The sequence below is a fragment of the Emydura macquarii genome, unplaced genomic scaffold (assembly GCF_026122565.2).
Source record: "Emydura macquarii macquarii isolate MOO-44397 ecotype Brisbane River unplaced genomic scaffold, CSIRO-AGI_Emac_v2 contig_2676, whole genome shotgun sequence".
Classification (NCBI taxonomy): domain Eukaryota; kingdom Metazoa; phylum Chordata; order Testudines; family Chelidae; genus Emydura; species Emydura macquarii.
Window position 1 is genome coordinate 27,399,043 of NW_027132813.1, and position 18,214 is coordinate 27,417,256.

Sequence of the window (18,214 nt, forward strand, 5' to 3'; positions counted from 1 at the left end):
GAAAGCAGAACTGTATGTAGAGTACTGAGCACGCCGCAGACATTTCTGCTTTGGCTGCAGCCTAAGTGATGACAATCCAGTAAGGCAGAAAAAACATTCCTCTTTTCATTTTCCCTCTGCTCTTTTCAGTCTCCTTGGGAAGAAATCAGAGCCTCCTGGTTTGTGCAACGCTGCCTTAGGGCCTACTTTTATGTCATAAATGTTTTATCATATTTAAGCTTCAAACACACTAGCAGCATGCCTGTTAACGTTTGATGAACCAGAATAGATACTGCAGGGCCGGGGGGACACAGTGCATCCCCTTCCACTGAGCGTTCCTGCTGCAAGTAGGGGTTTTCCCTTTGATTCTCAGAGGAAGTTCTGGGGAACCGGCTCCCTTTCAATTATGAGCTGCCTCAGGAAGTGTATCAGGGGGGATGTAGATGGCTGGGAAAATACATGAGGAAAGAGGCAGTTTCTCTTTCCTTTCTGTACCTTTCTCTTCTTTCCTCCATCCATTCACTTCTCTTCTGAATCCTACAGTGTTTTCTGTAGAACCTATTGCCATGGTATCTAAACCCTTTCCAGGTAACTCACATCTACACAGTGAGGTCCCTGGTGGGCTTCATGTATCTTTGGCTTTTCTCTCAGGAACCTCTGCTTGGGAGCACTTTTTTCTAAAATCTTCTTTTCCCCTTTCCTCAACTCATTCTGATTGTGGTGAGAAAGCTTTTCAGAAGAGAAAAGACCTGCAGCAAGCGCTAAAGGTGATCTGCCTCTGTACCAAACTAATCTCCTCAGGAAACTCATTCCCCAGATGAACCCTCTCAGCTCACAATGCTTTATCTTGATTCTCAGGCTGCTTCTCCTGTTTTTGTTAAGCTGCCTTGTCTGAAGTGAGCACAGTTGTCTTGAAGGGGTTGTGGAAGGAGGTGCAGCCTGTGATGTAGTTGTGTCCTTCTGGGTTGATGGCTTTGAAGATCAGGTAATCCCAAATGAGCAATGATGGGAACCAATGGAGAGATAGGAACACAAAGGAGATGTGTTTGCTATAGCTCATCCTCTTGAAGAGATGGGCTTGCTGCATTCAGCACAAGCTGAAACCTTTGTCTTGCTTCCACCTTGAGCACTGGATACAGTGAGTTACAGTAATCCAGTTTGGAGGTGAGACATGGGCATGGATCACTGTGACCAGGTCTTTGAGGGGAAGAAGACAAGGAGTCTCCTAGCCAGCTGAAGGTGAGAGAAGGCTTTTTCTAGCACCTGAGCTACTTGCTTGTCTGAGTCTAACACTAAGTCAGACAGAACTCTCAGACTTCATGACTTTGATAGACAGGGAGGACAGTATCCAAAGGGGATCCCCACTTTCAAACAGCATCACTTCAGACTTGCCTGGTTTAAATTTGAGCCATTTGTTCTTCATCTAGGTGCTGTTGTCCTCTAGTCATTGTGACATCCTTAAATTGGCAGTGGTTGCATCTGCTGAAAGTTAGAAAGAGAGAGAACGTATTGTTAGCAGCAGAGTGCATGGCATCTCACCACCTCTTCAAGTGTTTTTGTGTAGATATCAATGGAGAAAGGAGACAGGATAGACACTGTGGAGCTAAATCGAGCCATTACAGTACTGCACCATCTCCTACAGCTGTGTCATGGATGTGGGTCGTTAGTACCTTGTGATTGACTGTGGTGAAAGCTGCAGAGAGATTGAGTGGTCTGAGCAGTGATGTGATCTCTGTTCATTTCCATGCTGAGCTGATTTTTTAGTTATGCTTGGATGGTATCTCCATTAAGTACCATGGTCTGAAGCCCATTTGCGTAGCATCCGGGATGTTGGCAGATGCCAGGCATTGCTGAAGCTTGGTTGTCACTCCCTTCTCTTCTTTGCTTTTTTTTTCTTTCCACATTCTACCATTTTTCCTCCAGCCTTCACAAATGTAGCACTTTAGGTTCATTGATTGACAGGAAATGCTGCTTCAGAAGGGGAGGTAGGTAGAGAGTGGGGGTAGTAGCTGCACTGACTGCAGAAGCAGCAGCATTAAAAGATGAAACTTTGGCTCCTACCATTCCACGATACCAAGGGGGCAAATGAGGTCATGTGGGACTAGATTCACAGAAGGACTTAGGCATCTGAACCGCAGCCATTTTAGGCCCCTGACTCCCAGAATCAGGCCTCAGTGAGATTCACAAAACCCCTGCTCAGCTGTCACCAAACTGCAGGCTCCTAAAATTGCTTTTTTGCAAATTAATTTTGCAAATTAATTTTTGCAGTAAAAGTTCCCTTGGTGCCTCTGTTTCTGCTTCTGAGCATGCACACTGCAGCTGCACTGTAGGCATCTGGATGCCTCAGCCCTAGAGCAGCGCACAAGCAGGGGCAGATAGGCGTTCTTCCTCCTCACTCAGCTGCCGGGCCCCATCTGGGAAGTGATCAGATCTCGCCTATCGCATTGGGCCGTGTATGCGAACTCACACAAAGCAGCTGAAGGAGGACAAGAACCTTTCTTACACCTTGTAGCCCAGTGGTTAGGACTCTCCCCTGTGACCTGAGAGAACCCCGGTTCAAGTCTGCCCTAGGGGAGAAGGGCTTTGAACAGGGACCTGCCACGTTTCAGGTGAGTACCCTAGCCACTGGGTTATGGGATTTTCTTATGCGGGGGAGGATGCTCCTTCAATCTCTTGTGCTGAAGCTGTCCCACTGTGGATAAATAATTGTAAAAGTCACTGGAGAAGGGGACTAGCTGTCCCACTTCCCAGGTGAGCGCCACAGAGCCACTCATGCTTGCGTGCTCGCTCGCTCTCCGTCTTTCATATTATTTATCCACCTTGGAACAGCTTCAGCAGGAGACACTGAGCAAGCCCCACCTCAGAATACCTCATAGCCCAGTGGCTGGGGCACTCACCTGAGAGATAGCAGACCCTTGTTCAAATCCCTTCTCCTCCTCATGTGAACCAGACCCCAAATCCCAACTGAGTACCCTAACTGCTGGGCTAAAAGTTATGAGGAAGGTCCTCCTCTTTCCGCCTCTCCCAAGGAGAGGGAGGTGCCTCCTGGCAGCATGGGCCTAGGTGCCAAACTCCCTGAAAAGGAGTGTGGGGCTTAAGACAGACCCCTTGCCTTGGCATCTCTCATTGGCTAGCTGAGGCAGGACGTCTCCTAATGTGCTGGCCTTTGTGTATCCCATTCTAAGGCACCTATCTCTCCCCATTCATTGTGGAGGGAACCCGAGGGCCTAAGAAGCTTTGTGAACCCCAGTGATTTCCTAGGCACCTAAAAGTTAGGCCTGGTGCTGCTCAGCATTGCAACGCCTACGTTGCCTTGTGAATCTAGCTCACGCTGTCTAATTCAGTGTGTTTGGCAGATACCCACTGACTCCTCCGGCAGAGCTCTTTATGTTTCATGCATTTTTTGTAAAAGGCCTTCCAAGGATCTAGCTCTAGCATGTCGCACAACCCTCACTGATCAAACAGAATGCAAGATGAAATAACTGACGGATGGCAGACCATCGTGCGGGGAGGTGACACCATAACTACTCCCCGCAGCTCAAAAATCCCATCTCCTTTGAAAGAGATGGATCAGGAAGGTGATTATCAAAGAGAAATAACAGCAGGAATCATCCCATGGCAAATCTGTTGTCCTGTGATACCAGGAAGCCTTGACTGTCACAGGTTAAATCTTTGCCATTTTACAAAAGGGCTTTTTGTCATTTCCTGATTTATGCACCAGATACTGCTTATGGCTTGTTTAGATTGTTAAATAGTTACACAGGTGAATGTTACCCAGCAGCAACGCAGACTTTGCGTTACATGAGAATATTAGCACAAGGTTTCAAATGTGTTTCAAAGGCATTTTGCAGGATACTGCTGAATAAGCACAACCTGCTTTCAATGGGCACTTTTCTGAAACAGAACCTGATCCTGCTGGCTGCTGTGCACCGTCAGTGACATCACTGGGAGTAAGGGCATAGTCAGCATGTTTGACTTCCAAAGAAAATTGGCTTTTCCTGGGGAAGGGAATTCCAACCCTGTTCTTCTTACTGGGTGAAATCTCTGCTCTGCTCAGCAGGGAAGGGGGAGAAGGGATATTACATGGGACATTGATTCTTGAGTAAAGAAAGACATCTGCACACATTATTATTATATATATATTATATTATTATTATCCTGCAAAGGATAAAATTGGATATGTCCCCTTGCTTCTTTGTGATGTATAAAGATGACCTGAAAGATTTTTTTCCCCCAAAATAAAGGGTTTTCTGCTTGGTCTTCTATTCCTTATTTTTGCTTGGAGATCCCCAAGATTGGGAACTTTCTCTGCCCTTTCTGGAAGGGGATGAAGACGTTGAGGCATTAACAAAGAAAGTTTTTCTCCCACTTGTTTATAAGACACTTGAACTAAACAGATGTTAGCGAAAACAGTGTTTTAACTTTCTAACTAGAAAGAACTTACCCTCTCAATCAGTTGGTTGTTATGTGTAAGTTTGATGGAAAAAACTTAAAACAAACAAACAAAATCCCTTTTAGGAGCCTTCTCCATTCATCATAAATAAATTTAAAAAAAAAAAAAAGCCACAAAGGGGAATTTCAAAACAGCCTAAATGACTTTAGAAGTCTTACTGATTCTCAGTGAGACTTTTGTTGCAGTCCTAAGGGCTTGTCTACATGGAAACTGAAACTGAAACAACTACTTTTTTCCCCAAAGTAAATTATATTGAAATAGGGCATTCCCATTTCAAAATATATGGACTGCACTAAAATAACGAAAAGCATAGATTTCAACTGATATAGTTATTTGAATTCCGTGTTCCATGTAGATGAGCCCTAAGACACTTAGGTCCAGATCCTCGAAGGTATTTAGGCACCTAACAGCCTAAATACCTTTGCAAATCTGGGCCATAGGCACTTCTGAGAATTCCACCCACAAGCTCAATGTTTCTTTTTCTTTGCAGACCACCTTCTGTGAATCTGGTTACAGGCATAAGTCCCCTTAAATCATAGTGCCAAACTCAGTATCTGCACTATGTCTGCAAGCACTGATAAGTTACACCAGCGTCACTTTGTTACCGCTTCTCACTACAAGGAAGTTTAAAAATAAAAAAGACTACAGTGTTGGTTTAAATCTTTCAGCAGTGGATAGAGAGAAAAGATATCATTTCAATGCTATCAGTCTACGTTCACAAGCGCTAACATTTATCTTCAACCAAAAAAAAAATAGAAGGAAAAAAATAAATGAATTTGTCGTAGTTACCTCCAGACGCATTGGGTAGATCAATACCGAAGCTTTAATAGTTAGAGCAAGACAATTAGCATATGAAAGCAGTATCTTTGTTTAACATAGTACTGGGGGAGGCTCTTGTTGCACTGTTTCCAGGACAGTGACTTTTTTTACTGAACATTACAATATATAGCAATTTAAAAACCAGCCTGTCCCCCTCCCCCAGCTAGAGCCTGATCCTGCACAACTGAAGTCTATGGGAGTTTTGCTCTTAATGTAAATGAGGATGGGATTAGGACCTTAAAAGCCCACCGAAATCAATGGACAAAGAATCAGTGATTGTAGTGCTAGGATGTACTAACCATCTGTATAAACCTAAATCGGTGGTTCTCAACCTATTTACCATTGTGGGCCACATATGCAGCTCTCTATGTGGGCCACATCCACACAATATATATACTACCTGTATGGCCCTGAGGATGTCACATGGGCTGCAGCTGGGTGCTGATTGGGCCATGGGTTGAGAGCCACTGACCTAAATAAATGTGCAAGGCGGAAGCTCATAAGAGCCCTCTTGACAGCCAAAAGAATCCTGCTGTTGAACTGGAAAAGAAAGCCCATGCCATGCACTGATTTCTGCATTAATATGGCAAAAAAAAAAAAAAGGGGGGGGGGGGAGAGAAAAAGGACAACAAAAATACAGCCTCTCCCTTTGCTTGTAATAGGAAGATGAAACCCTTAAGCATTTGCCTTCTCTTATTTATACTAATTGCTAATCTTCCTTAGATCTCTGATTTTTTTGAAATTATGCATGCACATCAAGCAGATGTGTTTCTATGGAAACTAAGGAACTGAACTTTCATTAGAAAATCTAAAAAAATCTTCCAGCTAAAAATGTAAATTGCCCATCAGTGGGTGGCTCGGCGAATATATTAGTTTCTTTGCATTGTAAGCAGATTCCAGATGGCCTCTACATAGCAACAACATTCAGGCATTGTTTACAGCTAGCCACACTCCTTGGGGAAATACGGAATTCACTAGTGAGGTGCAGCTCCCAAGAACAAATACCTCAGGGAAACCCCGTGTTCAGTGGTGTATGTTACTGCACGTTTCGGGAGTCTGTAGCTTACAAATACTGTCTGAGGCTCAAAGTAGCTATTCTGTACAGCCTCACCACAAAGAGCTACATTCAACTTGTTCTTTAAATACTAAACATTAAAGTGCTTCTTCTGTTTTTTTAAATTAGGATTGCAGAAGCCTGGAAAAAGTAGCATTAACAATCACTTGTGATGAAATCTCCATACTGTCATGTTTCAGCAAGTCAGCCATTCCCAGCAAGAGGCTCAGAAATGTTGATTGTAGCAACATTCCCCAAAACTTATCTCCAAAACCGTATCACTGTTTCTCACTGATCCAAAAAAAAAACGTGTTGAAGTCAATGGAAGTCTTTCAACTGACTTCAAAGAGCATTGGATTAGCCCTCTGTAAACTTGTAGATTGTTCTGCTGAGCTAAATGGATAGCTTTTTAAATGATTATTTTACTTACAATCAGCCAAATATTTATTTGTAACATTACATTTCTGACTAGTGGGCTACCCCATGCTTTGGGATCCACCCTGTGCTAATACAGTATAATGCAATGCAGAGTTGGTGTACAGCCTCCTTCAGATGTAGTATCCCAAAGTATTTGCAGGGAGAAGTAAACCAGAGGGAGTGCCTCAGACTCCAGCATGCCAGCTGTCATACAGGCAGAACAGAAAATAATGTGCAATGATATGCACAGAGTCAACCCAACAGATGATCCTTGACTGCAAAATTCTCTTGAGACTGACCCGAGAAAACCGTGCTGCACGAGGACAGTTTTGCATGCTGTTGTTATTTTTATTAGGTGGGTTTTGTTTTAATGTTCATGAAAGGCATTAGATTGATGACCCTAAAGACTGACCTCTCCTGTTTACATATCAGACCCAACACAGGTTTCCCCATCAGTGTGCCTCATGCTAACTCTGAAGGAGCCATCTCTAGATGATAACAGTGTGTGTCGCCCATTACTTCTTCAGCCTTTCTGCTGAGACTACCCACACAGATGTCCATTAGTGCCAATTTGAAGGTGATTCTTTGGATCCCGGACCACAAGGAACTTGAGATCCATTTTAATAGTTATGGGATTCCTGAGCATTCAGTGTGCTCCCTAGGAAGAAGGATGGCTCTTCTTCGAGCGATGGTCCCTATATGTATTCCAAGCGCTGGTGCACATGCTCATCGTGTGTCGGAGTCACAAGCTTTTCAGCAGCAGTGTCCGTTGACCCGCACGGCCACCTTACGTCGTGACATGCTCCATGCAAGGTTATAAGAGGCCGTGCAGGGCGACGTGGCCTCAGTTCCCTCTTACCGCATGGTCGGAGTCGGAATCCTCTCTTCACGCGCCTACACTCTACGAGAACGGCCTGTTGTAGTTAGTTAGTTAGTTCCTTTCTTCTTACTTCTGTGTGTGAGTGAGTGAGCGAGTGTGTGAGTGCATATAGCAGTCCTGTATGGGGCCTTTCCTGACACCTTCGGGTGATTATGCCCCGCATTCCGGGGTTCAAGAATTGTGCCTCGTGCCCTTGCTCATTCTCTGTGAGCAACAAGCACATGCTTTGTCTCTACACACCTTGTCGTTGCCTGCTGCAACATCTGCAAGTCCTTCCCGTCAAGTACCTGCAGCACTCGGCTTCTGCGCCTCTGCGAGTTTCTCGTGCAGAGTCTGATCCTGGACCATCAGTGCTGATAGTGCACCACCCACCACCAGCGGTGTGTCCTCCGCCCTCGGCTTCACGCCGGATCCACCGGCATTGCCGAGACATGAGAAGGCACACAAGGACAGTGGCAAGAACTCTCACGAACACCTCAGCAGGTCCCCATCGCGGACCGCTGCGACACACCCCATTTCCTCCCTCAACTGGGCTCGATTGGGTGAGACATCACGTATCGACCTCAAAGGGCCACTGCCTAAGGCAGGGGGCAAGGCGAAGCAGAAGTGAGATATGCCAGCTCCCACAATCACCGAGAGTCCTGACAGCCCGGCGGTGCGTACTCCTCAGCCGCAGCAGGATTCTCTGGGCTCCACTCCTCCCACCGACAGCCATGCTGTCCTGCAGCAGGCCTTACCCATCGCGTCCTCGCACCCACCTCCAAGCTGATCACTGCTCCATACTCACCCCCATTTGGAATACATGGACAGACCATCTCTCTCTCGAAGAGGAGGTTACTTACCTGTAAGTGGAGGTTCTTCGAGTTGTATGGTCCCTATCTATATTCCAATACCTGCCCACCTTCCCTTCTGCTGCGGACTCTCTATGCTGCAGTAAGAGGGGGATTGAGAGTGCGTCACCCCACACAGCCTCTTATAACCTTGGAGCACATGGCGATGTAAGGTGGCCATGCAGGTCAACGGACACTGCTGCTGAAAAACTTCCATCCGGCTCTGGCGCATGACCCACATGTGCACCTATGTTTGGAATGCAAATAGGGACCACACATCTCGAAGAACTCCCAGTTACAGGTAAGTAACCTCCTCTTTTCTGGTTAAGGCATGCAATTTTGATCTGGGATATCTATATTCTATTTCTGGCTCTGCAATATACTTGCTATTTGACTTTAGACAAGTCACTTGCTTGCTATGTGCCTCAATTTCCCCATCTGTAAAATTGGCCTGACATGGGAGTTTTAGATGCACAAGTTACATAGCGTCTGGTCATAAACGCTTGATTCTGTTTCCAATCAGCTACCCACAATGGATTAAAATCTGTCCTTGAGTAGGCTTATACAACTCCCATTGAAGGGAAAGGATATAAGCACATGTGTAAAACAGCATTTGGCCCATTGCCTTTTACTTACTTTCAGTGGCTGTTTTGTAAACACAGAGGGAGAAAGCGCTATAGAGAGAAAGCGTTTTGGGGCTTTGAAAGTTCAAGTCTTATATTAAATAGTTATAAATGGATTTTCAGATTAAAATAATGTGTGCTCCTCTTTTGAACAAAGACACTTTTGTTGAGGATTCCTTTGTTTGCTCAAAAGCATGTGGCATCTTGTTGGGTAATGTCTTTCTGTAGTTATTGGTAACGTTACTGCTGCTATACAGGATTTAGTCATGGTGACGGATTGTGCACCTGCTGGCTACCTATAGTAAAGTAAACACAACAAGAAAAAAAAAATCTTTCCTACTTGCAGAAAAATCCCCCATCAGTCATCAAACAAATGTTTTAGGTTGTGACCACAAGAATTTTAAAATATTGCACATCTTTTAATATTAGCTAGACACAGCTAGGCCCATCAAAGATCACTAAGGCTTCCAGTTAAATGTATGACTGCATCCACACAAAGCAAACACAGGAGAGAAGGACTGAAGTCAGGTAATCATCTAAAATACTGACACTTCACCCTTTCTGTATATCTTTACAAGTGTATTTGAAATGAAGTACTTCCTTGCAAAACGATTTCCATAGCAGGGCACATTATGCTTACAGTGGGCGAATACCGCAACACATTTTCTGCGATTATTCACTCCAGTAACACTGCAACCAATCACTTGGGTTGACACCTCTTACCTGTTCAAAAGTGAATATCCTCACAAATGAATTGATTGAAGAAATGACAGAGACAGCACATTTTAAACAAATGATAGAGAATATAGAAATGTGATAGAAGGCAGTTGGGCTCTAGAAAGAGCCATAGGGGAACAGGAAACAAGAGGAAGCTATGGCAGAGACTGCAGAAGACCTGCAGCGAACAGGATAACCTGCAACAGCCCCATTAGCTGGAGAAGAGTTTGTGCCTGAAAATACCTCCATCTAGGAAGGTCTGGGAATGCCAGGCAGGGCAGAGGTCTGGGAGGAGCTGCCATGTGCAGACTCCAGGGGAGAAGTAAAGACCACTCCAGCTAAGAAAAGCTGGAAGTGACCTACTACAAGAAGGGAATTGAGTTGAACTGTGTAGACTTTATGTGGGACTCTCAGTTTTGTTCTGAACTTTGATGTTAATAAACCCGGACCCTAAGGACGGGTGTTTGAACAGAGAGAAAGAAAGCTGTGTGTGGAGTTTCTGGGAACCCTGAAGAAGGGAAACTGAGGCAAGGTGCTGCAAAACTTTCCCAGGCCACAAATGGGTGCCTGTGAGGCAGCTGTCCTCTTACATGGATATTGATTACTTGCAATTTATTTGGCATATATGAACACATGTTCTTATTATTGTTTCTTCCAGATTGTTGCGCCCACTTGTGTCTTTTCTTAACGGACAGCTCTTTGAGCAGGGGACCTTATTTACTCTCTGCCCTTAGCACTTTGGGACCCAGACTGGGGCCTCTCAATGCTAATGGAATACAAAATAAATAATACTAGGACTGGGCACGTCTGAAATTGCTATTTTCTGTCTGTCACCAGGATACTGTGGGGAAAACTCATTCTTGGAAAAACATTTCTCCTTAAAGAAAACAAAACCTTTTTTTGACTGGCAAGGTCCATCATATGTGAGAGCTGGGGTATTTCCCCCCCAGGCACAGAAAAATCTGCTCACTTCAGTTTAGTAATGCAGACATGCAAGTGTTGCTTTACGCCTTTGCTCTCTGGTCTCCCAAATATTTTCCTATATGATCAAAGACTTTACAACCTTTGTTAAATCCATCCACAATCAAATCAATGTGTAATTTAGGAGTGGACAACTCCTCTTCTCCAGGAATCATTTTGTGCTGAAGATCCTCTCCCTACAGGCTGAGAAATATCACAACTGATCTGTTGTTTCTGTCTGCTCAGAGTGCTAGCGCCTGGGGGCATACCATGTATTGTACCATTGTGGAGCACACTGTGAATTGACAGTGCTAATACTGCTATGCACTAATACCAAATTGCTGTTTACTTACAGGGGCCCATACTGAGCAGGCTTGGGCGGAGAAGCCTAGCTCAGAAGGTTCTGAGAGATGCAGTCCAGATACAGAACACGAGTCACCAAGCCTGGAACAGCCTCGGAGAAGTATTGCAAGCTCAAGGGAAAAATGAAGCTGCTGTTGAATGTTTCCTAACAGCTCTGGACCTCGAATCCAGTAGTCCTGTTGTCCCATTCACTGTCATACCCCGGGAACTATGAAGCTCTTCCTTTCAACTAAGCACAGAAATATACACAGAAGAATCTCTGGGTTACACAGAAAAATACAACTGTAACTTGATGATGGGTGAAATAATTCCAGAACGGGACTCTGATCTGTGTATTTAGCTTTGGAAAAACTCAACCTTAAAGAACAAGTGACAGGGCACAGAGAGGACAATGTCTTCTGGCTTCATAGATGCCTGATCTGTTGAAGTCAGGGAAAGACACCTGTTGATTTCAGCAGGAGGTGCCTCAGTCGCTAGATGACTAAACTGACAGTAGATTCTGCTAGAGTGTAGCTGTAAGAAGCACTTGTGTTGAAATCAAATTTCATGCACCTTTCAACTTTTCTTGAGAAAGACTTAATTTAAAAACAGCCGTGAGCTAAATTCAAACCTAGCGTAAGCAGGTGCAACTCTATTGAAGTAAGGGAAGTTGCCCAACTTACATCAGTGCCAAATTTGGCCATACATATATGTGCACTCAGATACATAGTATGTGAGGAATGATGACAAAAGAATAGCTGTATCTCTTCAAAACACATTTTACAAAGCTGTTTTAAAAGACCTGCTAATTCTTATCTTCACCCTGCAGTGTTACACGGCACACACAGTCAATACTCACAGTAGCTTTTGACTGGACTAATCTAATTTAAGAGACACTTTTCTATGGGCTGCTGTGGTAGCATGAATCACAGACGTGGAAAAACCAAAGACCTGATTCATTCAAATTTTGACTAGTATTAAAAATATTATTTTCTTTCAGATTAAATATTTATTGCAAGGCACTTCATCAGGCCAACTAGTGTAAACTGTCTGAGCAGCATTCTTAGTAATTACATACTCCAGCACCTTTTATAGAAAATATATTGTTGATTTCAGGCAATGTATTATATTTGTACCCTTTGCTTTTCTTTTACTGTTGTTCTTGACAGAGCTTTTTCCTATTCATCTTTATTCAGTATAAAACACCATGACTGCATAGATGATAACCATGCTTAATTTTTGGAAGCAATATGTGTATATATATGCATTACCTTTATTTCCATTATAGTTTTTTGATCAGCCGTGGCTTCAAATGAAATTGGCATCAGGAATACTGGGCCAGATTCTTCAGTGTAGTAGGACCACTTTGTGTCTCATCACCACTGTAATCTGGCCCTGAAGCTGTCTTGCCTGGCCAGAGAGTATCTGTGTAAGAATGAATTTCTGGTGATGTGGAGCCGTTCTCCCTTCTGCTGGCATATTAGGGAAAGTGGGTGTGGCTGGCATACCCCTATGCTATGCCAGTCTTTGGCTGTGTTTGCAGCCCTGGGTGGCCATTGCAATAAGTTAGAGCAGCCCTGAGTCTGCTCTAACATGACACAAAGGAACCAGCCTTGCACAGAGCAGCACAAGGATCTAGGGAGTGAAAAGGTGAACTTTAGGTCACCTTTACACACAAACACACACCCTATCTTGTGTCATGTGTGCTTTGGCAATTCATAGCTGATAATCTGGTCCATTATTTCCAACTATTTTTAAATGGTTTTGCACTAAAGTACTCTTTATACTGTAGCTCCACCATTTATTGTGGTCTCTGACTTGTTTACTCTAGAATTTATATCTTCGTGCTATATAAATATAGAGGGTTTATGAGTAAAGACCCTCAGGATGCTTCTGTAGACTTGCTGTCTGAATTGTTTACAATGAATTGGAAATTGAAAAACTACTTGAAATGTTAATTCTGGTGTGTCCCTTTTACTGTATGTACAGGACACGTTGCTGATGTGGAACAGAACCATGCTCCCCCAATTCTCTTTTTCATTCTAGGGTTAATCTTCAAGGCTTCCGTGCCAAACAGGACCAAGATTTCAATGGTCTTTTTTATCAGCATCTTAGTGAGCTCTTCAGTTGATTTGTATCATTTTGGTGTGACAATCCAGATTATTGTCCACTCACCTAAGCATATGCAGTGAAATGAGTATATCCATGTCTGGGCCTCCAGTCTGAGATGTCATTTTATGGTCATAAGAGATATGGGTGACTTCCATGAGACTTGTCAGGCCAGAAACTGGCTTGCAGGGATATGGTGCATTTCTGAATCAGCTTGCATGTTTGCAGTGACACCATCAGCACAGGAAGTGGAATGTGACAGCTTTAAAGCAACATAATTAAATGAATTGCAGGAGCAAGAGCAGATGGAGTTGAACCGGTTTTCCTACAGGAAGCTATAAAGCCAGCCTGCTCAACAGGTTGGATGGGGGTAAAGGCTGTTGATCCATCAGTAAGGTGTTTACTTTGAACCCAGTTCTGCCCTCATATACCCAGGTGCAGATCCGCCACTGCAATAAATAAGCACAAATTCATTGACTTCCATAGAGCTATGCTGACTTACATCAGCTGAGGAGTTAGCCCGATTCCCATTCACCTCAATGGGAGTGAGCCCTTTGTATGGTCCAGAAAAAGGAATCTGTGCTCCAGCATCAACATTTTCTTGTTCTGCTTCAGTCTATGAAGCATTGCACTAAAAAGTGACATATGACTCTCATCTTGTTAGCGAACTGGAGAGAGGATGGGGGCTTCCCTAATATCAAATGAGTAGCACAGATTTCCATATTTTTACCCCTCCCACCTGCACCACTGTCTCCATTACTTACTCGCATGAGTTATTTTTTAAAAAGTGATTGCATGGAGAGGTAGAGCTTCAGGGTTGAGAATATTGGAATTTTCACAGAGGACAGGCTTCTTGAGGTATGTGAAACTGTATGAAATGCCTTGTATATGTCAGCTAGTCCAATAATCCCAGACTACTAGTAGGAAGTATGTTGTCTATGTCAAGGAATGCAAGTCATCTGCCAGCAACAATTGTACCAAAAGGTCTCTGCTGCAGTTGTTGCATAGTAAGTGAACATGATATTCCCATTAATGAGAATTGGAATTACATGCATAAAATCGCCCTGCATCTGTGCAGTAGTAGTTGCGGCAGTGTTATATTGCCTAATTCATTAACTAAAAGCGGGCATGTAATGAACTTAGGCCCAAACCTGAGACTTGCTGGGCACTTTAGGGAAGATACTAAGCACCCATAACTCCCACTGAGTTCAGTGGCTGTTGTAAGTGCTGATTACCCCCTCAGGATCTGAACTTTGGTAGCTGGGCACTTACAATCTAGGACTGTACAGACATTTGAGAGATTTCTGCCCTTTATGTAGAGAGGGTAATTATTACTACAGGGCTGTGGGGTATTCATCTGCTGAATCTTCTGTTTATAGTACTGTCGTTAGTGCTGCTAAAGATCTTTCCAAGGTAACATGCTACCTCTGTTCTTTATATTTCTAAGTCTGTACTTCACTGATCCTTCCCTAAATAGAAAAAATAAATTAATTCCTACCTGCTTGTAAGCCTAACTTGTTGCTCAGTTTACTCATGTGAGTCGTCCTATTGAAGCCAATGAGAATACTCACTTGAGCAAGTTGAGCAACACTTATCCCTATATGGAAGACATTTGCAGTATCAGTGTGCATAGGAGGAGGAGTTTTGGCCCATAGAACTTGAATGCTTAGCCCCTAACTGTGGTCAGAACACTTGCAATATGTATAGGTCAGGTGAATGAGTAAGTATACTGGGTGAAATCCTGACTCCACTGAAATCAATGGGAGTTCTGTCATTGACTTCAGTAGGGGGCAGGTTTTTAACCCACTGTCTTTTTTAAAATTTCCTCTAAAGTAGATTGGGTTTTTAGAAGCCTGGATTCCATAGGAATTAATGTACATCCAAGCCCTATTCATGCCACCTCAGTTTTATTTTACCTTGAGTAACCAGGGTGCCTCCAACAGGAAGGAAAATGTTTAGACCCTTTTCTCTCTCTTTGTAGAGCAATAAAATAAAAGTATTTATATTTCCCTGCAGGCAGTAAAAAATTTTTCACACTATGAAAAAAAATGCAAAGCCTTATTCCCTTCCACCAGGCTGCCTTCTCTGAGCTCTTCTACACAGAAACACAAGAGCCACATCCATAGCTGACGTAAATTGTCATAGTTCTGCTGAAGTTATTGGTGCTTTGACCATTTACACCAGCTGAGAATCTGCCTCCTAGTGTCCTCATGTGTACAGAGAATACAGAGAGCTGCATCAGCAGGGCTACCGTACTCTGCACGGTACAAAAATTCTATTCTGGGTCTGTTGGTAACAGCAATTCATGATACTGATCAGTGCAATGTTTCAGAAGTGCTATTTGTCTTTTCTTGATAACTAATAACTCCAAATACAGAACAGTCCTCTGGGGTGTTTACTTGAAAATCCTCTAGCTGGGTATTCGAATGGGAACAGCAGAGACTGCTGTGATTCAGGTGGCAAAATGATTTATTTTATAAAGCCCTGTTTAGTGCTGGTAAGAAACAGTTTGGTCATTTCTTTAGTAATGGTGGCATGGGGCTAAAATCACTTTTTCCCATGATAAACATTTGTGTGACCTTTTTGCAGCCAAACCAACTGAGGTTTGATAGTTGCAATGGGGCCTGGAACGGCAGCCTTGATCCAGAGAAAATTGCTTTTGACTGCCTGTGTTACCTGAGCATTTGACAATTATGCACTGAACACATGTAGCAGAGGGTTTTGTTGTTTGCTAAGGGCTCACCTAAGACATGATGCTCTGCATGGCCTGCTCACTGCAAAGTTAACTGAGCTACTCAGTGACCTGGCTCATCCTTCGAATTAGCCAGGCCAAGTCTGGGGGATACCTAGCAATCCGGCTTTTCTTCTCTACTCAAATGCACCCACAGCGAAGGGACATGTGCTACACTGTATCTAAAATTGTTGGAAAGACCATCTGATTTATTGTGTTATTTGCAAATTAGTATGTGATGATGCAATTCAAGACTGGCTTGTAATTTGCACACAGAGTTAAGGTTGTACATTCACCCTTAATTTTGGCACTTCCTGACTTGAGTGCTTTGCTGTAAACCTGAATGTTCTGTTAATGGAGCATTCTTGGAATGTTCTTTTTTCATGTAATATTAAAAAGAATGTTAAATTACAAGATGCTTTCACCAGATGAATAAATAGACCCCTGTGGAAAAAGAGCTTCTCGCACACAGTCATTTCCTGCTGCTTTAAATGTTTTTAACATATTCATGCCACAAATATTTCAAGAGTTATGAACCAATATTTTTATATTAACTGGAGCCTCATGTGCCCAATGAGTTTCCAGTTGCAAAAGGCATTTTAGCATTTACATAGCAATTCATGGGAAAAGCTGTTGTATGTCTACAAGTAGAACAGGGATAAAATACTTCCATAAAGGAACTAAGCCAGGGGAAGGAATAATGTGGCCTCAGCTGTTAGGCTTTAATGCAATTTAAATGTACATTATGCTTTTCTTGTGCTCCTCTCAATACAAAAAAGGGGAAACACTAACCATGTAAACACTTCCATAGAAGTCATTGTTGTGGGTTTGACTCATTTTGGCCAATAATGTTGTTAATCAGCTTTTGGGTATGCACAGTCACAGCTCTAGTACTATCAAGTTAAATAGATCTTCATTCAGCTGCCAGAGGACTGACCATTACATATTGTAATCTGCCCATAAGGTGAACAAATTATTTGATGAAAAACTGGCCCTTTGGTTCAGATTTGACCGGCATCAAGCAGAGGCCCCTATCAGAATTGTTGTGGCTGCTTTTGGTTGTAATTTAGAGGGTACAGCGCCACCAGGCCGACGCTCTGTAGCTGCTGAGCTGTTGGAACGACATGTGGCACCACAGCTGATGTATATGTAAAGTCTAACCTTAAAAGTGATTTGCATAGAAGGGGGAAATGGGTTTGTGTCCCCTTTTCTGCTTGTGTGTGATCTATAAAGGATGAGACAGAGGGTTATTCCCACCTCCCTCCTTCCCACACACGGAGGTTTGCTTTCGCCTTTTAAATATATCAGGAATGTCAAGTCTTTTATTGGAAGACTTTTTGGATGATTTAAGTGTATTGGGAGCTTTCTCAGCCCTTAATTCAAATTCACTTCCCCTCTCACGTCAATCAGTTTTCATTTTGTTAAGACTTGTGATGTCCTACTCCTACTGTTTCTCTGCTTCTTCACAGCCTCTTCCAGGATAGGCAATATCTGAATTTCTGATTTAAAAAAAACACACACACACCCACACACACACACACACCACCCTTGATTTTTAAATAAACCTTTTAGGTCTCCTTTATTCATTATTAAAATGAAATCCTCCAGATAAATCTGCCTATTGTTTTGCTGAGAATCTGTGATGCCCAATGAGCTCTTGGTCCCAGCAGTCCAGATTTCTAAGACCCTGTTCCAGTGCTTAAAGTTAAGCACGTGTCACTAGAGAGGGTTTAGAGTCAACAGTCACTGAGAAGTGTCCTACAAGCTACCATCCATAACCTATGTAAGTAAATCCAGTTTAATTTGATTAAAAACATTTAAGTTTACAAATTCTGTTATGGCCCCACTTAAATGACATTGCTGAGGACAACTGAGCAAGACCTATTGTATTTGGCAAACTTAATAAGCCCAGGATCTCATCCTGTAATCAAGTGCTGTATAAAGGATGGGGGGTGAGAGTTGCAATTCAGGGGTATAAGAGCCTGCGCTAAAGGAGCACCATCCCAATCACAGCACAGGTACGACAAAGTCCTTTCCTTTATCGGCTGGTTTTTACAACAGCAAAGTCCGGTCCCACAACTGACCCTCTATAAGAGAGTAACAGTGAATGAAAACCAGCTTCCCGGCAAACTGGTACCATTTGGGGAGACTATGAGTTCAAGGGTTTAAATGAGAGGCTGGTGAGTAGGTCAAAAGTGCTTTTGTGATCAGTGTAGGCCAGTGGTTCCCAACCTTTCTGAGTGAAAGCCCCACTAGTTAACACTAGGTAAAACACATGTCCCACCCCCATCCCACCAGCG

At 43.3% G+C, this 18,214-nt stretch overlaps 1 protein-coding gene across 2 annotated transcripts in view; it reads left to right on the plus strand.

Annotated features, from left to right (window-relative positions):
• The window catches only part of TTC7A (tetratricopeptide repeat domain 7A), a 240,412-nt gene extending 226,789 nt beyond the window's left edge, over positions 1–13,623 (plus strand). For both annotated transcript variants that reach the window (XM_067565099.1, XM_067565101.1), the window contains one exon: positions 11,088–13,623. In XM_067565099.1, the coding sequence (XP_067421200.1) occupies positions 11,088–11,309 (222 nt within the window). In that variant the 3' untranslated portion in view covers positions 11,310–13,623. The remainder of the gene's footprint in view (positions 1–11,087) is intronic.
• The last annotated feature ends 4,591 nt before the right edge of the window (positions 13,624–18,214 follow it).